Here is a 22,471-nt window from a genome sequence, read left to right as displayed (position 1 = left end):
ATACAAATTGAAAGTGTTTAGGTTTGACCTCATATTATATGGTTTTGGTAAATCTAAAGGAAAAAGTCTTCAGAAAATCTTATAGTGTGTATGGCCCATTAGACCAGCCCTTCTGGCACCAACAACCATGCCACGTTCAAAGTCTCCTAAATTCCCTTTTCTTCCCCATTCTGATGCTCGGTTTTTCACCATGTCTAGATGCCAAATGCATTGACTTGCTGCCATGTGATTGGCTGATTAGCAATTTGTGTTAGCAAACATTTGAACAGGTGTACTTAATAAAATGGCCCATGAGTGTACGCTCCTAACCACTTCCGTAGTGCTGGACGTCATATGATGTTCTGGGATTTCAGTGGCGATATCTGAATGATGGGTGCAGCTGCAGGCATCATTCAGATATCTTTTTTTTTTCTTACACAGTAAAAACAATCATAGTAAAATAAACATATATTGTTTTTACAGGTGGCAGGAGGGGGTGTCCCTTCTCCCGCCGCCCTCCGGTTCTTCTACCGGCCCGCTTGTGCGATCGATCGGCGAGCCGGAGGATGAATCGGCTGGTGGCTGCTGTTTACCATAGAGCTGATCGAGGACCAGATGGTCCCCGGTCTTCTATATCAGTGGTCCTCAACTCCAGTCCTCAGGGCCCACTAACAGGCCAGATTTTAAGTATTACCTTGGGAAGATGCAGACTAGAATACTGCAATCACTGAGCAGCAAATGAGATCACCTGTGATGTAATTTAGTTATCTTGCAAACCTGGCCTGTTAGTGTGCCCTGAGGACCGGAGTTGAGGACCAATGTTCTATATGACCTTTGGAGGCTGGGCATGACGTTATGACGTCCCTTCTGGCCCTCCACTGACGTTTTTTTGGCTAGGAAGTCGAGATGTTTTTTTTTTCTAATCTCATCGTTTTCAGCCTAGAGGCGAGACCTGAGGACTTATAGATTGTTTCTGTAAAGAGGACCTGTCATGCCCTATTCCTTTTACAAGGTATGCTTACATTCCTCGTAATAGGAATAAAAGTGATCAAAAGAATGTATAAGGGGAAAGTTTAAAAACAAAAAAATTTAAATAAAGTAAACCATTAAAAACAAACAATTAAATTGCCCCCGTCCCCTCTGGGTTACACGCAGAAGCGAATGCAAATGTAGGTTGCAATTGTAAGCAACCGTGAAACCACACATATGAGGTATCGCTGCAAATGTTGAAGCGAGAGCAATAATTCTAGCACAAGATTTTCTTTGTAACTCTAAACAGGTAACCTGTAAAAAAAATTGTAAAACGTAGCCTATGAAGTTCCGAAGTTTGGCGGCATTTTACCAGTCTGCACAATTTTAAAGCATGACATGTTAGGTATCTACTCGGCATAACATCACCTTTACTAAATATATATATATATATATACAGAAATTGGAATAACTTTACTGTTTTTTTTTTTAATTCTTGAAAGCGTTTGTTTTTTTTCCCCAAAAAAATCACGTTTGAAAAACTGCTGCGCCAATACCATGTGACAAAAAATTGCAAAGACCGCCAGTTAATTCCCTGTGGTCTCTGCTAAAAATCTATATAACCTTTTTGATTGAACTCTTTAAAAGGAATGTGCATGATATGAGCAGCGATTGAAGCATTATATTGTAGTGAATGTGACCAGCTGTAAATGGCTGCATTGTGTCATGTGGTTGAGTCACATTTTCTTTTTCTGTCTCTGCAATAGACTTTAGAGCTCTCATTACCTGATGTCACCTTCTTCAAATTTCACAATGACAAGCTGACAATTACTTAGCATTGTGAATGAGGCAGACATCCAGACTTGTGTGAAAAAAAGAAAATAATATTAGAATCTTTCTTCAATGTTTTGCAGATCATGTGCAGAATGAGGAGAACTACGCCCAGGCTTTAGATAAATTTGGAAGCAATTTTTTAAGCCGTGACAATGCAGATTTGGGCACAGCGTTTGTTAAGTTCTCCACACTCACTAAGGAACTCTCAACACTTCTCAAGAACCTGGTAAGTGGCTGTAAGACATTTCAAATGTTTCCCTATGAAGGACTAAACTTTCAAATAGAAGCAAACACTTAGCACTATTGTTTTGCCCTGGATCCTTTCACCAACCACCCATCCCCAGAAAGGATTGTTCAGTTCTAATAACTATTTTAACAGCTTTCATCTAATAAAAGCCCCCTTACTTGCTAGTGGGAGAACCTCTGGGGGAATCTAGGATGGAAAAGGAACTGGGGGTCTTAGTAGACAACAGGCTCAGCAATGGCATGCAATGCCAAGCTGCGGCAAGCAAAGCCAACAGAATATTGGCATGGGTTAAAAAGGGAATTCACTCAAGAGATAAAACGATAATTCTGACACTCTACAAGACTCTGGTCCGGCGGCATCTTGAATATGCCGTCCAGTTCTGGGCACCGGGCCTCAAGAAGGATGTGCTGGAACTGGAGAGAGTCCAGAGAAGGGCAACAAAGATAATAAAGGGACTTGAGGATCTCCGCTATGTAGAAAGACTTGAGAGGGGATATGATAGCAATATGCAAATACCGTACTGGTGACCCTAGCATAGGGAAAAAAAAATTCAGTGAAAGGGAATTTAAAAAGACGCATGGCCATTCACTGAAGCTGGAAGAGAAGCTGTTTAACCTTTAAACTGGGTAGAGGGTTCTTTACTCTGAGAGGTAAGGATGTGGAATTCATTTCCACAAGCAGTGGTATCAGCAGGGAGCGTTGATAGTTAAAAAAAAAATGATTAGATGGGCACCTTAACGATCACAACATACAGGGATATACAATGTACTATTGACATAAACACTAGGAATGGGCTTGGGCATGTTTGGGATCCCACCAGGAAGCCGACACTGCACACGGCTAATTACAGACAGTTAGACATTTCCTAATCCGCAGCTGCACAGATCGGGAAATGTCTCACTGCCTGTGATTAGCCGTGTGCAGTATCAGCTTCCAGGTGGGATCCCGGAACCCACCCGAGCCCATCTCTAATAAATACAAGCACACTCGCACACCACAGGTTGACCTGGATGGACTGGTGTCTTTTTTCAACCTTACCAACTATGTAAAAGTAAAATTGAGATGTCTATATCCAGAATCCTGGGGCCCTCAATATGCCAGTTGTGGCTTTCAGCTCCAAGTCTAAGCTCCTTCTTCTCCCCAATATGCTTCAGTGTAATGCACTTTTCTTCCTGATTTTGCTTTTTGTTTACATTCGCCTAAGTCCGCCATACTTGTACCTCACGAACGCTGTTTTCGGGTGCTGGGGACCAGTAATTCAGATGCGCCTGCATCATCCAGTACCCAACAGCCCCCCTCGTAGCAACAATTTATAAACATTTAACATACTTATTAAAGCTGAACAAAACCATTATAGGTTCCCTTTAAAGTACAACCATATCTTTTAAAAAATGTTAGGCTCAAAAATGTATGATAAATAATTTTATCTATGCAGAATGTGCTGTGAGGACTGAGGGACTTGGGCCAAATAAAATCATTACTTTAGGACAGGCCTCGACAATCCCCAGGCGCCAGGTCGCATTTGCGACTAGAATTAGCGACCTGGCGCCTGGGGTGCCCAGCAGGAGGAGTCCTGTCCCTTTTGCGCCCCCACCTTCTTTCCCGAGTGCACGGACTTCCACGCCGTCCATAAATTGAGGCCCCGGCTTTTCGGCCTTCTTCTGTGAGATGAGAGGCTAGGGGAACTGGCGCCCTCTTGTGGTGGCCGGGAGTAATGCATGTTCTCAATGCCTTCCCTCTCATCTGCTCTTTGGAAGGAGATGGGAAGTTTTTGCAGGCTTCATCTCTCTGTCCAGTTACCTTTGCTTAAAGGTAAGTGGACAGGGAGTGTGGTTATTATTATTAATTTATTTTTTAAATTTAATAAAAATAAAAAATTATTTATTTTTTTTTTTTTTTAAATTATTAAAAAAAAAAAAACATCTTTCATTTTTTTTTTCAATTCTTATTATTAAAAAAAAATATATATATATAATCTTTTTTTTTTTTTTTTTTTTTCTCATCGCCGTGCCACAGCCGAAGGCCCCTTTCACACGGGCTGTCTGATCGGGTCCGCCTGTCAGTTTTTCAGGCAGACCTGATCGGACCCTTCATTCTCCTCTATGGAGCGGTAATCTGCCGCCATCTGATCCTGTCCTCCAAAAACAGATGGATGGTGGTTCTATTTTCTATCCATCCCGTGGATCGGATCAGATAGCATCGGATGGAAAGAGACAGACAGTCTGTTTCCATCCAATTGCGCTATAGAGGAGAGTGGGGTTCTAGTCGTATTTGTGTAAATTTAGTATCCATTTTATTAAATAAAGCTTGGTTGTTAGTTTAAAAAAAAAAAAAAACATGCTCCTAACTTTTTTAGCTGGCTCCTAGATTTCAGGCAAATTTGTCAAGCCCTGCTTTAGGAAAGTGCACATCTCCTGATGCCCTCTACTTCTTTCTGAACATCCTAGCAGGCTAGGCCACATAATAACATCACTGTGGTCTAAACTACACAAGCATTTCTTAATGGCCAAAAGGAAAACTTGCTACAGCTAAGGATTGAGATAAAGTTGGCTTACTAAAGATGCCTGACTGCTTGCTAGCTCTCTGACTCGTGCAAGCAAAAACGTTCTTAACACGGTTCACAATTTTTAAAGTGTATTTAAATCAAAGAACAAAAATTTAAATATTTGCAGATGTGGCGGTTGTGTTAATTTTTCTTTTTTTCATGCTTTCCCCCCCACCTTTTTTTCACCAGGTGATTCTGTCAGTAATACACTAACTGTTCTAGGGTAACAACGCTCTCGAACTGTACTGTATCTATGGAGGAGCAGAGTTTTTACCTTAGGGCAGGGAGCATTTAAAGTGGAGTTCCAACCATTTTCGTAACTTTAGATGTATGTAATCCCCTTTAAAACGACTTTTACCAATGGAAACTTTTTTTTTTTTTTTTTGCTAGTAAATACCTTATCTTCTTGTTTATTCCTCCTCTCCTCACTTCCGGGTCCGATCGGCGATGACGTCATTCGGCGATTCGCAGTGTGTGCTGGGATGTATTCCATGCCAGAAATCTCGCAGTATTACACAGGAGCTGAGCTGTACTGTGTGTATTAAGGCCGTTACCTGCCCCGCCTCCTCTCAGTGAGTTGTACTTTATGCATTGTATTCAGGCCGTTCTCTGTCCCGCCTCCGCCCCGCCTCCTCTCAGTGAGCGAGGACTGAAAGCATTATATCCTCACTGAGCTCACTGAGAGGAGGCGGGGCAGAGAACAGCCTGAATACAATGCATACAGTACAACTCACTGAGAGGAGGCGGGCGGAGGCGGGGCAGGTCACGGCCTGAATAAACACAGTACAGCTCAGCTCCTGTGTAATACTGCGAGATTTCTGGCATGGAATACATCCCAGCACACACTGCGAATCGCCGAATGACGTCATCGCCGATCGGACCCGGAAGTGAGGAGAGGAGGAATAAACAAAAAAATAAGTAATTTACTAGCAAAAAAAAAAAGTTTCCATTGGTAAAACTTGTTTTAAAGGGGATTACATAGATCTATGTAATCCAACGTATTAAAAATGGGATGGGTGGAACTCCGCTTTAAGGACTATGGAACCCCCCCCCCCCCCTCCTCATTTCCACAATATAAAGAGGATGATCTGTAGTTCAGAGGTGAAATGGGTGGGGCTAAAAATGCTATCTGTGCATAGGAACGTGCAAGATCACTGGGATTTTTGGCAGGATATACAGTTTTTTTTTTTCACTACTCGAACAGATAAAGCAAAATGCTTTAGTGGTAAATTACAGTATAATAGTTTAATGCTGTACTCCAGGGGGAAAAAAAAGCTGAAAAGTAAAACAGAAATACAGTATATATAAGATTTGTATTTCTGTTCATGCAGTTCTGAGTTTTTACAGCTTGCTATTGGGGGAACTGGTCAAGGGGGAGAAGCCAGGAACGCCGGTGGGGGGGGCCCCGGAGAAGAGGAGGGTCTGAGCTGCTCTGTGCAAAACCAACAGCATAGAGCAGGTAAGTATTACATGTTTGTTCTCTTTGTTTTTTTTAAAACCGAATCTTTAATACCACTTTAAAGCGGAACCTAACTATATCTGAGCACCAGAAATGAGAATGCTATTTAATTTTTAATATACAGAGCAAACTCTTGGGGTTAGGAAATCACTTTGTAAAAAAAAACCCTAGCATTTCTAGCTGCGGCCATCTTGAGTAAGGGCAGATGATTCATGTTGCATTTACTTCCTGAAATCTATCAGCCTTTAGCTGAGGTATGCGGGCAGAAAGGTGTGCGTAGCTGGAAAAGCCCCTCCTCCAGATGAAAGAAATACAATTCCCATGAAGATATTTGGGATGTATGACATCCTTATGGCTTAGGCAAGCGACCATTAAGCAACTGAAGAAAGCAAAAAAGTTTAAAACAAGTAAATATGATCTACTTTCCTATCTATTTCTTAATACTATCCGTATAATTATTAAACATAGTTCATGCTGATTGAGTGAGTAAAGTTCAGCCTTAAAGCGGAGTTTCACTGGCTTTTGTGTTTATTAAAAGTCACCAGCTACAAAAAGTGTATCTGCTGACTTTTAATAAACACACTCACCTATCCTACGGTCCAGCGATGTGGCCGGGGGGAGCCTCGGTTCTCTCTGTCTTCTGCCCGCGGCGCCGGCATCACTACTGTGGGCACCTGGCTGTGACAGCTTGTGGCTTCACAGCCGGATGCCTAAGTCGCGCTGCACATTGTGACTGGCCAGGCAATCTTCTGGGACCTCTGACGTGTCCCAGAAGATTGCCGAGAGGGAGGGGGAGAGGAGAACTTCCGCCCGAGCTGCCTAGGCGGCCAGAGTGGAAGTGGGAGCGGGTACCTGTCAAAACTAGGTACCCCCCCCCCCCCAAAAAAAAATTACATGCCAAATGTGGCATGTCTGGGGGTCAGGACCACTTAAAGGCGGAAGTTCCACTTTTGAGTGGAACTCCGCTTTAAGTATAGTTTATCATAATTGCTGTATTCCTCACAAGGCAAGCACATGTTGTCATGACTGCCTGCAGATTTGGTTGGAGCAACCTTCAATATATCATCTGGCGATCACTACAAAAGTTGGTGAGTGAAGAGGGAATGCCTTTTATAAAAGCCAGGTCTTGTCTTGGAGCTTACACAGGGCAGAGAACTGTCTTTGTGTACTAAAATAAAAACATTGGGTGCCAGACAGCCAATCGCCACAGCTGTCACATGATGTGTGATGTATGTGTGGTGAACATGGTCAAAGCACAAATTTACTTTAAAGTGATATTAAAGTCTTTTTTGTTTTAGTTTAACAATAACAAACATGTCCTACTTACCTGCTCTGTGCAGGTGGTTTTGCACAGAGCAGCCCCAATCCTCTTCTTCTTGGGTCTTCTCGGGACCCCGGCTGGCGCTCCTGGCCCCTCCCCCCTGCCGAGTGCCCCACAGCAAGCAGCTTGCTATGAGGGCACCCAAGCCAAGACGCTGCACTGTGTGCTCATTCAGACACAGCTTAGCCCCGCCCCTCTCTCACTTCATTGGCTCACTTACTTTGATTGACAGCAGCGGTAGCCAATGGCTGTGTCTCAGCCAATGAGCAGGGATTGACTCTTGTGCAACATCGCTGGATCTAGATGGGGCTCAGGTAAGAGGGGGCTGAGGAGGGCTGCTGCACACAGAAGGTTAATGCACACAGAAGGTAAAAAACCTTCTGACTTTAGAATCACTTTATGCTATTGACTGAAGAAATCCAAAGGCACAAGTGTAGCTCATGAGATTATAAATTATCCAAAGTTCTCATGTAGTGCTGACATAAAATAGTTGGGTTGACCAAAAGTGAGGTTTGCTGGCAACAAATATGGGGGCTCGGGGTGCATCTTCCTTGGGTGAAGATTTCCACAGCCCTGAGGACTCAGGATTAGGATTCTGGATTCTGCAGAGAAGCTGGGGGTAAGTAAAGTGAACATGTGCTTTCTGTAGCCTGAAATGCTTGTTGAAAGTATTGTGAAATTTTAATAAAGTCAGAATAATTCATTCTGATTGTTGATGGGCTGCTGAGGTTTTGTCACTGCACATCCTCTTCATTTTTCATTGTGCTTTTTTATAGCTCCAGGGTCTAAGTCACAATGTCATCTTTACGCTGGACTCTCTTTTGAAAGGAGACCTCAAGGGAGTAAAAGGGGTGAGTGAAACATTTATAGCTGTCTGTGTCTATAGTACTGTATTAAGAAGATCCTGTTCTAGTGGAAAAGTGAGACATTGTTTTAAAGACAAGTCAGAAATTGCAATTCCAGGATTTCTGTCCTTGCATGTTCCCTTTAAGATGAAGAGCTGCTCAAATAAATTTACTAAATACAAGTTAACACTTCAGAGTGAGAGAAGTAGTTACTAATGGCACTTTTCCACTGCAAGTACCGGCTCGGCTCCACTCGGCCCTGCTTGGCACGGTTTGGTTTTCCACTGCATGGTACCACATGGTACTGTGTTGGAACGGTTCGGTATGGTTTGGTACGGTTTGCTTTTCCTCTAAAGTAGTAAGTGGGTGGGATAACAATGATTCTCTGACCAATCAATGGCTAGTAGTGACAAACAGTCAAGGCTGCATGCAAAGGATTGTGGGATATGGTATCGGTACGGCCCTCTTGGAACCACAACCAAGGTGGTACTGTTTAAGCGAGCCGTAACGTTCGGTTCCATGTAGTGGAAAAGCGCCGCCGTACCGTACCGAACCGTTCCAACACTGTACCATGCTGTACCATGAGGTGGAAAAGCGCAAACGCGAGCCGAACTGTTCGGTTCCATGCAGGGGAAAAGCACCTATAGAGAGGTGCACCCTTGAATGGATACTTGTACACAGTACTGATGTTTGAGCATCAGAATTCCTTTATGAAATATCAGGCATTTTCTTTGCTTGTATTTATGCATGTTTGCTTATACTAAAAAAAAAAAAAATCTAAAAAAAAAATCTACAGTGCATCCGGAAAGTATTCACAGCGCTTCACTTTTTCCACATTGTTATGTTACAGCCTTATTCCAAAATGCATTCAATTCATTATTTTCCTCAAAATTCTACAAACAATACCCCATAATGACAACGTGAAAGAAGTTTGTTTGAAATCTTTGCAAATGTATTAAAAATAAAAAACAAAATAAATCCCATGTACATAAGTATCACAGCCTTTGCTCAATACTTTGTTGAAGCACCTTTGGCTCCAATTACAACCTGAAGTCTTTTTGAGTATGATGCTACAAGCTTGGCACACCGATTGTTGGGCAGTTTCTTCCATTCTTCTTTGCAGGACCTCTCAAGCTCCATCAAGTGGGATGAGTAGCATTGGTGCACAGCCATTTTCAGATCTCTCCAGAGATGTTCAATTGGATCAAGTCTGGGCTCTGGCTGGACCACTCAACGACCTTCACAGAGTTGTCCCATAGACACTCCTTTGTTATCTTGGCTTTGTTCTTAGGGTCGTTGTCCTGTTGGAAGATGACCCTTCGCCCCAGTCTGAATGTCCAGAGCGCTCTGGGCCAGGTTTTTATCAAGGATGTCTCTGCACATTGTTACATTCATCTTTCCCTCAATCCTGACTAGTCTCTCAGTTCCTGCCTCTGAAAAACATCCCCACAGCATGATGCTGCCACCGCCATGCTCCATTGTAGGGATGGTATTGGCCAGGAGATGAGCGGTGCCTGGTTTCCTCCAGACATGACGCTTGCCATTTAGGTCAAAGAGTTCAATCTTTGTTTCATCAGACGAAAGTATTTTGTTTCTCATGGCCTGAGAGTCCTTCAGGTGCCTTTTGGCAAACTCCCAAATGGGCTGTCATGTGTCTTTTACTGAGGAATGGCTTCCGTCTGGCCACTCTATCACACAGGCCTGATTGGTGGAGTGCTGCAGAGATGATTGCTCTCCTGGAAAGTTCTGCTCTCTCCACAAACACTGGAGCTCAGTCAGAGGTTCTTGGTCACCTCCCTGACTAAGCCCCTTCTCCCCCGATCTCTGTTTGGCCGGGCGGCCCCCTCCACTGCATTGCACTGCACTGTTAACTGCGGAACCTTATATAGATAAGTGTCTGCCTTTCCAAATCATGTCCAATCAACTGAATTTACCACCGGTGGACTCCACTCAAGTGGAAACAGAATGCATCTGAGCTCAATTTTGAGTGTCATGGCAAAGGCTGTGAATACTTATGTACATGGGATATTTTTTATTTTTAAAAAATTTTCAAACATTTTTAAACAAACTTCTTTCACGTCATTATGGGGTATTGTAATGAAAATGAACTAATTGCGTTTTGAAATAAGGCTGTAAGGGCTCTTTCACACGAGCAATCCGATGAGATCCACCTGTCAGTTTTTTAGGTGGATCTGATCGGATCCTCCATGCATCCCTATGGAGCAGCGGAAGTCAGCTGAGACCTCTCCGCTGACACCCGCTGCCATCCGCATCCGATCCTGTCCGGGAAATCCGGATGGATGGGAACCCTATTTTCCATCCGTCCAGGGGATGGGATGGGATGGGATCGGATGAGAGCGGACAGGCGTTCGCTCTCATCCGATTCCCCCATAAGGAGCAGCGGGGCTCTGACACCTCCCTCTTCGCACACAGAGCCGAGAGGGAGGTGTCACCCATACTGACCACCAGCAACTCAATTTTTACTAATCTATACACAGCGCATGTGTATGACTCTTTGTGTACAGGCACATTGAAGATGATGGTCTGCATTTATATTCATTTAAAAATAAATGCCTGTATGCCTAAGGGCCAGTTGACGTTGAGAATCGCACAGGAATTTGCTGTGCGTTACTGTGCAATTCACATGCTGTTCTGTGTGGTGCAAATTATTCAGCCCATTCTTTTTGAATGGGCTGAAACCGCACTGCAGCAAAAGTGGCGCATGCACTGCATTTGGAAACTTACTGCAACCAGATTACCATGCAATCTTGCTACCTGCGTTTGGGGTGTTATTAACTTGAACATTAGCTGGTGCCTTACTCACTCCACTACATCTTGCTGATTGCCAGCACAGTATATTTAGATCAGGATACTGAAGCTCTTGCTGCATCATGGGAGCAGATTTTGCTGGTTCACATCTGCTCATCTTTGTCATCCTTAGGAGGATGACTGACCAGTTACAGAAATACAATTGAAATTCACACAGTTGAAGCATGGAGACACTAGAAATGATGTCTGAATTCACAGAATGTTTTATATAAAAACGTGCATGGACACACAGGATAACATAGAGGGGGGTTTAAGGGCAGAAAAAAAAAAAAAAAGACATCCCAAAAACTTGAGTTTTTACAGCAGAAGTGTGCATGAGGGCTAAAGAGTTTTAGTAGCCTTACCATAACATACAAGAATGTCAATACAGCATGGCATTGCAAAATGTATTCATTTTTTTTGGTTTTTTTTTTTTTTTTCAAGGATCTCAAGAAGCCATTTGACAAAGCCTGGAAAGATTATGAGACCAAATTGTAAGTCTAAATGTACTATTCTTTTTTTTTTTTAAACACATTTTATTGAAATTTTACATGCATACAAAAGAAAAAAAACAAACAGGCAAAACACTCAATGAATTCTTACTGAGCATAAAGTGCTAACAACAGTAAAGCCCAAAGGCATTGAAAGGGGGGATCCATTATACATACCAACATGAGAGGGGGGGGGGGGAATACCTTGGCGGGGGGGAATTTAAACCAGGTGGTGTATCTGGAGACATTCACAAAGGGGGACACAGCTAACATGAGATCGTGCAGCACATCAGGTAGGGTTGGGGATGGCCTGAGTGAATGGCGTCAGAAAGGGGGACCATTTGGAAAGGACGTGTTCGGTGGGGCCTGATAGGAGCTTAGCATCCAAAAGTTCTTTGGTGTAGAGTCTAACAAGTTCTTCCATAACATCCTGAATGGTGGGGGGGTGAGGAACAGTCCACTTACGAAGTATAGCTCTCCGTGCTATCATGAGACACGTTGATATCCAGGCCTTGTGAGTGTTTAGGATTATGGTTTGAGAGCGGTCGATCTCTAAAGTGGGGCCATGCAGATTACCAAAGAGCAGGAGGAGAGGGTTGTTTGTTGGGGAAAGGCCGGTGGTGGTGAAAGTTGGCTGTTGTACTGCCTCCCAGAATGCCGATATATGAGGGCAGGACCAAAGTCTATGGGCCAGGGTGGGCCTTAAATGTACTTTCTCTAGCGCTCATCGACAGACGTAGTCCTCGGTGATACACCACCTTCGGGTTATGTTACCTCCGCAGGAGCAGGACTAGACAGGAAATTAAAAAGCTCTGGCCACACCCTAGGGGCAGTCCCAGAGGGTATATCCTCTCTCTCTCTGCCTCAGCAAATCAGTTATTTTCTGTCTAGTTAGGAGTAAGGACCTAGATACCTTGCTGGGATCTTAGGTCCTGGCAAGAATTTTTTTCTAAAAGGATTTTTAGACAGCTTTTTTTCTCCAGTGTTCCTGTGAGATCTTCAAGCAAGAAAGCTGAACTGGGCGACGGGCTGGATGTCGAGATCCGGTGGTCACCCCAGTTCAGCCTACGAGCGCGTGCAGGCCATAGCTCCGCGCTGGGTCGGCCGCGACAAAGTCCCATTAAAAGGACTGAACCCGCGAGTTAAACGTCTCGCTGAAACGCCAAAGACCATGAGTCACGGCGTCCGTATCGGTCGACAGCCCTCCCGCTCCGGTGGAGAGGGGTACTGTCAGGAGTTGGTGCCCGCCTGGTTCCGGTATGGTGAGTAGTATGTTCCCCCTTTTTCCCTGACGGGTTTTGTGGTGAACGCGGGCCCCTCTCTGTATGGTAAGAAAGAGTTCTTTCTATCCTATAACATGTCACAAATCCTCCTACTTTGAGTGTGATTTTATGTGTGCAAAAAGCCAGGAGGCTTGGTTTGGGAGCTAACAATCTATTGTATACATGTTTTAAAGATGTAATCTGTGGCATTCTGGGAATCTTATGGGTTAAGTATAAGCTACCTACCAGTCAGAAGCCATGGACATGTAGACTGCCTTCCAAATCAGATCTCCAGCTATTAGCAGGCCTCCCGAATGGCCATGCGGTCCGCCAGGGCCAGTACCGCCAACCACGCCATATCCCCATGCAGAGAGAGTGTTGTGTGCCTGCAGCACACCGCTAGTCAGCACAGGCCGCCGCCATTTTTTTTGCTGGATCGCACGAGCCGCCATTTTGGCGTAGCCTCGTGTCTCCAGCATGGGGGCGGCCATGTTTGAGGTGATTCTACACCTCGTGGAGCTTGGGGGAGGCGCCGGAAGGCGTGCAGAGGGGCGGAGCCGCCTCCCTTCTTCCTGGGCAGCCAGCCAAAAGACTTCCTGTTTGTCTAAGACAGCGCTGTAAGCTGTTGCAGTTTAACTCTGAACATCAAGTGGTGAGCCTGGGGGTCTATCTCTCTCTCTCTCGATCGATAGGGATCCCTAGCAGGTAACACTAAGGGGTTTTTTTGTGGCACTGAGGGTCAAAAAAAAAAAAAAAAGTTTTTTCTTTACTTTTGAATTATATCATCCAGGAAGTAACTGGAGTTATTATGGACCCTGCCACACATATTCCCCCACCTGTTTCCCTCGAGGGGGCCTCGGGACCCGCCGGTGCACAGAGTATAGAGTCATTTACAGCAATTTTGGAGTCTATGGTGGCTCGGGTGGAGGCGGCCTGTCAGGGACGGGGGTCAAGGAAGCGACCCCCGCCTACCCCTATACTATCTGACACCTCTGACTCTGATTCAGAGATGGTCACTGCAGTTGCAGGTTCCTCTGCAAGGGCTGTTATCCCAGGTAAAGCCCCCTCAGACAGTGAGGAGGACGCTTCTTCTCCTGCTATAATTCAGGAAGAAGCATTGGTGGACGCACTAGTTGTGGCAGTGCAAGAAACCTTAAAACTTGAGGCTTTACCGGCAGAGGCAACTGAAACAGAAAGGCCTTTTGGGACTAATAAGCCCATCAAGACGGCGAAGGCTTTTCCTGTACCTAAATGTTTTGGTAATCAGATTAAAGGAGAATGGGAGCATTCTAAACGTACCTTTACTATTTCCAAGCGTATTGCTAGACGCTATCCGTTTGAGGAATCCATCATTAAGAAATGGACGGTACCACCAGTCGTGGATCCGCCTATTTCCAGGCTGAATAAAGCCACGGTTATTCCAGTGGAGGACACTTCGTCCTTTAAGGATCCGGTGGATCGAAAGATAGAAGCGGAGTCCCGCACTATCTTTTCTCTGATAGGGTCAGCATTTAGACCAGTAATTGTTATTGGTCTAGTTTCCCAGACACTTACGGAATGGGCGAAAATGGTACGCCAAGATCTTAGGGGAAAAGATATTCCCCAGGAGACATCTGATTTGATAGAACAGATCATACAAGGGCTACGGTTTATCTGTGACGCAGCCTTGGACACTACTCCCTTGTTAGGGCATGCATCTAAGTTAGCAGTGATCCTCAGACGTGTGCTGTGGTTAAAATGCTGGTCAGCTGACCTAGGTTCCAAAAAGACTTTGACCAATCTCCCTTTTCAGGGGAATCGTCTATTTGGAGCCAACCTAGATGAAATCATTAAGGATGCCACCGGGGGCAAGAGTACTTTTTTGCCACAGGCTGCAAAAGTTAAGGGACCTCGCAACAAGCGAGGACCTTTCTTTACCGCCCATAAAGGGCGCCCGGCTGGTACTCCCGGGAAAGGCAAGACTCCTCCAGGAGGGTTCAAGAAGGGATGGTCGGACAAGCAGAGGACCAACCCAGCCAAACCCGAAGTAAAGGAGTACACAGCCTGAAGGTGCGCCCCCACCCGATTTCAGGGTGGGGGGACGTTTTCACCGGTATTCAGGACATTAGATCGAGCATCTACCACTACTACCGGTGCGATTCTTCCCTTCCAACATTTAAGTACAGGAAGCGGTAGTTACCGTTCCCTGTATAGATCTTTTCCTTTACCTTTTCCTAAGATTAGTCCCGATACCTCACAGGAATCGGATCTGATTGACCAGATAGGCCAAGTAGCCTCTAGTCGGGTGACTTCGGTCCCTGAGGTTCAACCAGAAAAGATCACCTTTCCTGATAACTATCAGGTATCTGATAAATGTGTGGGAACAGAAAACGACCAGACTTTCTCGGATGGTCGGGGCCAGATACCTCTAGGGACGCCTGGTTCAGATCCTATCAGCGCCAGTGGTCCTAGAAATTCTAGGCTGGCCTCTTCAAGCCGGCCTGGCCGACTTGGACATGTTAGTCGCAGACGTTCCGTGGGAACTTCGTCTCAGGGAGTGTCTGTAGTCTCTAGGACCTATTTACCTTCGTGCTTTACAGTCGCTGGTTTTAATGGCCTGGCCATTGAGACCCAAGTACTGAAGGACAGAGGTTTGTCTACTTCAGTCATTCCTACCCTTATTAAAGCAAGGAAAGCGACTTCCAGCAAAGTCTATTATCACACATGGAAGACTTACATTGCGTGGTGCGAATCTTTAGGATTTCCTCCACGTACCTATTCGGTGTCTCGAATATTGGCCTTTTTGCAACAAGGGGTTGAGCAGAAGCTAGCCTTGAGCACCATCAAGGGTCAAGTTTCAGCATTAGCAATCTTCTTTCAGAAACCTTTAGCTACCAAATCCTTGGTGCGGAATTTCATCCAGGGGGTGCGGCACCTGGCTCCTCCAGTCCGCGCGCCCTTACCGCCCTGGGATCTTAATTTGGTTTTGTCGGTTCTACAGAAACCTCCTTTTGAAAACATCAGGGAGATTCCCTTGCTTACTTTATCCCAGAAGGTGGCCTTCTTGGTGGCTATTACTTCTGCTCGCAGGGTGTCAGAACTGGCTGCATTATCATGCCAGTCCCCATACCTAGTGATTCATAGGGATAAGGTAGTACTTCATCCTAAGCCATCTTTTCTTCCTAAGGTGGTTTCAGATTTTCATCTGAATGAAGATATTGTACTACCTTCCTTGTGTCCTCAGCCCAAGCATCATCGGGAACATGCGTTGCATTCCTTGGATGTGGTTCGGGCAATCAGGGTATACCTGAAAGCTACGGAATCATTCCGTAAGACGGATTCACTTTTTGTGATCACGGATGGCCCCAGAAAGGGTTTGCCTGCATCTGCCGCGACCATTGCCAAATGGATTAGACAAACGGTGGTACAGGCTTATTCTATTAAGGGTCAGAGTCCTCCGTTCCCTGTTAGGGCGCACTCCACTCGAGCGCTCAGTACTTCCTGGGCCTTTCGCCATCAGGCGTCAGTGGTCCAGGTATGTAAGGCGGCCACTTGGTCGTCGGTACATACCTTTACTAAATTCTATAAAATTGATGTGACGGCATCGGCGGATGCCTCATTTGGCCGCAAGGTTTTGCAGGCCGCAATTTGAGGAGACCGGTGGTCTACCTCGAGGGTTTTTTTCTGTTTGAAAATTGTTTTGTTGAGTCTCATCATTAAGGATGAGCATTGTAAACTTCTAGTTGGCACCGGTTGGGCCTTCTAGATTGGGATTTGATTTCCATTTTCCCACCCCTCAGTTGTGATACTGCTCTGGGACGTCCCGAAGGTGGTGTATCACCGAGGACTACGTCTGTCGATGAGCGCTAGAGAAAAATGGATTTTTGTAAAATCTTACCGTAAAATCCTTTTCTCTTAGCTCATCGACAGACGTAGTCCCCGCCCCTCTGTTTTGGAGTTGGGTTGGGTTAAATTCTCTAAGCACTGCTTTTTCACATAACTGATTTGCTGAGGCAGAGAGAGAGAGGATATACCCTCTGGGACTGCCCCTAGGGTGTGGCCAGAGCTTTTTAATTTCCTGTCTAGTCCTGCTCCTGCGGAGGTAACATAACCCGAAGGTGGTGTATCACCGAGGACTACGTCTGTCGATGAGCTAAGAGAAAAGGATTTTACGGTAAGATTTTACAAAAATCCATTTATTTTCATTTTCTTTACTGAATTATGCTTACTTTAGTATAGTGATGGCTACTTATTTATTTAATGAATTGAGTGGGGAAAAGATGAATTGTCGGTCACACACTGTCCAAAACCTAAAGCTTGTACCTAACTGTATCTGAGCACTTGCCTGCAGTTGCCTACAGATTGAGTTGGAGCAACCAATATATCATCTAGCGATCACTAGAAAATGTCAGGTTTTTGTCTTGGAGCTTACACAGGGCTGAGAACTGCTTTTCGTGGACCAAAGTGGAAATGTTGGGTGGCAGGCAGCCAATCACCAGGGCTGTTGCATGAGATTTAGAGGAGTGAGTCCGATGCTGTCTCAACACAAACTATTGAGAAATTACTTTGAAAAACACCACCTAGCATTTTTGGCTGCAGCCATCTTGATCACTTTGTCCTTAGCTCAGGCATGCAGACAGGCGGGTGTGCTTGGATGAGAAACCCCCCTTTCAGATGAAAGAAAAGAAATGCCCTTGAAGACTCCTGAGATGCATGCCATCATTTTGGCCTATAATTAAAAATAGTTAATGTTGATTGAGAGACTTTAGTTTGGTTTAAAAAATTAAAATAAAAACATTTGGCTTTAAATCCGATCCATCATTATACAAGACAAGTTCACTTTTGTCATAAGAGCTAACAGATGTCACTGTAGAAACTGCTGCTCTAGGGTTTCATAGTGCTCGGTCATAAATTAAAAGATTGGCTGCTCCTTCGCCTCAAGCAAGGTATGGTATGTGACCATGGCTGTGGAATCCGAAAGCAACGAGTTTGACAGGTAAGGTATTTTCTGTGTTCTGTTCATTTGTGCTGGTAACGCAAAGATAAATACAACAGATAACCTGGTCTTCCCTTCACTGGAATGAACTAGCTACAGGATTTGCATGTCAAGTGAGCGGTGAATTGTCTGATAGTCCGACCATTCGTTTCCAGCCAGAGGGGGTCCTTCCATTGAGATTATGGCTATGGCTGGGTACAGACGGCTCTAAATTCATCCGGTTTAGCAGAACATCTCAATTTTGACCTGTGTGTGGCCCTCTCACAAATCGATTGTAAACCCTGGTACACACCTAGTCTTATTTGTGTTCAAAGCAGCGGTTGAACCCGCTTTTAGTACACCGATCTCCACCACTGTTCTTTTGTGCTCCTGACAGGGGGGCAGCCACCCTGCCAGAACACTCCGGCCTCAGCCATTGGTTGAGAGCGCTGATCTGGAGCTGGTTTTCCAGCATGTTTGTCCAACAGAAGCCTGCCAAATGACTGGCTTCTGTCAGACCAGCTGCTTTACACACGGGCCGAATGTCGCCCGACATTCGGCCCGTGTGTACGGTGCTTTAGATCAACTTCTGTTAAATGCACATGCTAGGAAACTTTCATCAATCAGTGGCTACAGCCAATCGGCTGCACCCACTGAACAGTGTATTTTGGCAGCGGAAAGTCATGTTGCCAGAATACGATGTCCCAGAAGTGGGGTTTTCTCCATCCACCTTGGCTGAAGGAAAACCCTAATCGTGTATACCCAGTGTGTCCAGACATTTGCTGCCTGTGATGCACCTGCTTTGAGCATTGCTTGCACTTTGATACTTCCAGTAGGGGACAAAGATGTGCTTTTCTGACCATCAATATGTTTTTCACTTGTGCTCTTCCACAGTAGGGCTCCATTCACACTTGAGCATACTGGAATCATGGGCAGAATCGCTCGAAACACAGGATGCATTTGCAACGCCATTATTTCCTAATAGCACCCTAAATGCGGTGCGATTTTACGACGATTGTCGAGTAATAAAACGCACAAAAAACGCAATGCTAAACGCGACGGTCTCTGTGCCAAAATTTGGTACATGAGCTTCTTTGGCGCATTTTTGAAGTGGAGGATTGGTGCCGCTTCAAAGCCGCACCACAGAAAAAAACCGCAGTGCAGCAGGTGTCGCTGCAGTACGCTTTGGTGTGAATGGAGCCTAAAAGGATCATGGACATGATCACAGACTGGACAATTCTCAGTGCCTTTTGTCTACAAGACATGCTTTTCTCCAGCCAGTCTTAGCTAGTCGCTCAGTGGTGTCAGTGCCCTGGGATTTAATTGCCTTCTTAGCCGAAACGTTCTGTTCTGTCACCCCAACTGATCTGATCTTTTTGGTATTGTGTTCCTGTATTACCTTTCTCTCCTCTTCCTATTTGAAATGCCCTTATGCTGAATAGGATAGCATTCCTCAATGCCATCTGAATAGAGCCATTATCCAGTAAAATGTCACTATAATTCTCCTTTTATTTCATTGTATTCCTCTCAAATATGGTTTTATAACGATATAAAAATATGCATTTCCCAGCCTTTTAAAATCTCCAAATTCTTCTGAGAAAAGTAACTTGATAAAATTGTTTCCTTTGTTCATTCTAGTACTAAAATTGAGAAAGAGAAGCGGGAGCATGCAAAGCAGCATGGGATGATCCGTACGGAGATTACAGGGGCGGAGATTGCAGAGGAGATGGAGAAGGAGAGGAGGCTGTTTCAGTTACAGATGTGTGAGGTAGGTCCTTCTCTGCATTCTCTTGCACGGGGAAGGGTACTTTGAGCTGAGACACTCAGGTGCTCTACTGAGGATGACTGGTTGTTGATGGCAGTATTTTTGTGAAATGGGTATAGCATGTGTACTGGCCTTTTAGATTTCGTCAGCTGTGTGCTCTCCCTACCAAACTTCCCAGCTTATGAGGCTGTTCCTACCCCTCCTTGATATATAAAATACATTAAAGTGCCGTTAAACCCAAAACCAAAACTGTAATATATTGCAGCTTACCAATCATTAGATGTGGTGACTGCATTAGTTTTCTATATTTTTAGGTTTTTTTCCCTCGGTTTTCACCTGGCCAGTAACACACCTCCTGTATTAGAGTGCCCCCACTCTGGATAAAGGAGCAACAGCAACACCCTAACATAAACATTGTTAATTTGGGGTGAGAGGAGTGTTAGCTGCCCCAGCAGATTTAGATAAACTAACAAAATACAGCTAAACTCCAGCTAACACTTTATATGCAGTACAGCGAAATTTTCTTTTGCTTTTGAGATAAAGGTTTTATAAAAATGAAAAAAAAGCCAACCATTGTAAGTGCCTCTGACAGTGGTAAATGGTTTGTCCTAATCATCTAACTGCTACATCTGCTGGACAGCTTGTTCTGTTGAAAAACAACAGACATACCGGCCAGATCACAAGGTGAAAATATAATGCAGCCACCACATCTAAGGATTGGGAATCTGCAGTATAATAAATGTTTACTTTGAGTGTAAAACCACTTTAAATTAAAAACTGTTTCAAAGGACAGTTGGCACATCATCATTGTATGTCAATTCCTTTAGAATGAAGCATAGCTTTTATTAATACTTTATTAGAGCAGAAGGTATTCACTTCTCATTCCATCACACAACCTTATAATAAGAGGATTATTCCTCATTTCAGGGCAGTGGGCGGGGCCATGCAAATCATTATTTAAAGCCTTATTGGCCAGAAGCACATCTGGAACTGCTGATGTATAGTGCAAATATATCCTACTATTATAGAGCCATTTATTCTAAAATGCATACCGCATGCTTTTTGGAAATCATTAGTGCAATACCTCTTTAACCCCCCTCCCCCCCTTTTTTTTCCATTTGAGACCACATCACTTGAGGAAGAATGAGCCCCTGTGTAATTTTCCATTCTCTGTTTAAATTCCTTTCCCCACTAATAGCTGAAAAGTACCTGCTTCCCTACGTGTTTTGTCACAATTTGTGGCTTTATCCAGGGATTTGGTTCATTTAAGCGGTTGTAAACAGCAAATTTTTATATAGTACATTTCTATCGGGGGCCATACTGACAATGACATTCAGAAAGAAGAGACTTTAAGTCTTAACATAAGATGTCCCTTGCCACTAATTTGTTCACCAGAATGCTGAGATGGAAAGCTTGCTGTAATATTGAAAGGAAAATAATTAGGTGCTTATATGCTAATGTTGGGTTCTTTATAGAATAGCAGGTTCACCTGCGAGAATGATTTTGCTGAAAGAGGTTATTGGAACAAGTTGTTTTTCCCTGTCTATGAAATGTCTTGTGCAGTGTAGAGAAACAGGCCGACCATACACAGTTCGAATCTTGGCCGGTTCAGCAGGAACCAACCGAGTTTTGAACCATTAATAGGCAGGCTGAATGTACCAAGTTGATCAATTGATTGTGATTATCGCTAGCGGCTACTATAGCCACTAACAATAATCCCTGTTTCTCTTTCGTTCATTGATGGACACAGCACTTCATCTTCTCGACCTTAGGGTTATACTGCCCCCTACAGGAGTAGGACACTAGGCAGAGAAAAAGCTTGAGCATGCCTATGGGGCAGTCCCTGGAAGTATACTCCCACTTCCTGCTATAGGCCTTCCATTTTTTTCTGCTTAGTCAGTAAGGACCTAGTTCCTTGCTTGGATCTCTGGTCCTGGCAGTTTTTTTCTTATTAAATGGAAGTTTTTCCTCCTTTTTTTTTATTTTGTTCCTGTGAGAATCTACAATCAAGACTCAACATAGCCCCACTGGACGGGGGCTGGCCTGTGAGTTAAACATCCCTCGAGGGCGCATACAAACTGGCTTTGGCCTGAGTCGCATCACTTCCTCCTGGCTGACAGCACCCACATTACGATGGAGCAGTGCCCTGTCCGGAGTGGTGCCCACCCTGTTCCTGGTGTGGTAAGTAGCTGTCCCCCCATTACTCCTGGCGGGTTTTTGGGGGGACGTGGGCCCCTCCCTGGGATGGTTGGCACCCTTGCTCCCCTCCCTCCCAGTCCGCGGTCCCCCCTGTCTTGCTGGTCTATTGCGGCCTGCGACTCGGAAAACAGCGAAGACATCCCCCCACCCCAGATATGGATGAGGACGTTCCATAATGCGGACAAACATTCCTCCGCATTATGGGACGCCCTCATCCATATCTGGGGTGGGAGGACGTCTTCGCTGTTTTCAGAGTTCGTGGACCTCCCTGATTCAGGATAAGTGGGTCCGAAAAGTCATTTGCTTCGTCTACAAGATCAAGTTTTGATCAAATCCTCCAGAAAGGTTCTTCCCTTCCAACCTGCACCTGTCCCCAGATTGCTTAAATGATCTTGAAAAGACTTGTTACTTCAAGGGGGAATTGTTCCAGTTCCAAAGTCGGAACGTTTTCGAGGTTTATACTCAAACCTGTTTACAGTTCCCAGGCAGGAGGGCAAGGTGCGTCCAATACTGGTCCTAATGCCCCGTACACACGTGCAGATTATCTGAAGACTTTTGTCTGTAGACTTACCAAAACCATATAATATGAGGTCAAACCTAAACACTTTCAATTTGTATGCAATCCGGCAGGCCCTTACACTACATAGAAAAGGTAAATCTGAAGACAAAAGTCTTCAGATAATCTGCACGTGTGTACGGGGCATTAAGGTGCTAAACTGCCTTGTGCGGGTATAGAAGTTCCGAATGGAATCCATTTGCACGATGGTGGCATCCTTACATCAGGGGGACTTTC

The 22,471-nt window shown here is 44.7% G+C and overlaps 1 protein-coding gene across 1 annotated transcript in view; it reads left to right on the top strand.

Annotated features, from left to right (window-relative positions):
* Positions 1-22,471, top strand: part of ASAP1 (ArfGAP with SH3 domain, ankyrin repeat and PH domain 1) — a 488,930-nt gene that overhangs the window by 322,212 nt on the left and 144,247 nt on the right. Inside the window, exons 5-8 of the mRNA XM_082257784.1 lie at positions 1,863-2,008; positions 8,131-8,205; positions 11,452-11,501; positions 19,353-19,482. Coding sequence (XP_082113910.1) covers positions 1,863-2,008; positions 8,131-8,205; positions 11,452-11,501; positions 19,353-19,482 — 401 coding nt within the window. The remainder of the gene's footprint in view (positions 1-1,862; positions 2,009-8,130; positions 8,206-11,451; positions 11,502-19,352; positions 19,483-22,471) is intronic.

This window comes from Pelophylax lessonae (assembly GCF_965119305.1).
Source record: "Pelophylax lessonae genome assembly, chromosome: 5".
NCBI lineage: Eukaryota > Metazoa > Chordata > Amphibia > Anura > Ranidae > Pelophylax > Pelophylax lessonae.
The sequence above is the reverse complement of the archived record's forward strand: the minus strand, read 5'-3'. Positions and strand labels throughout refer to the sequence as shown.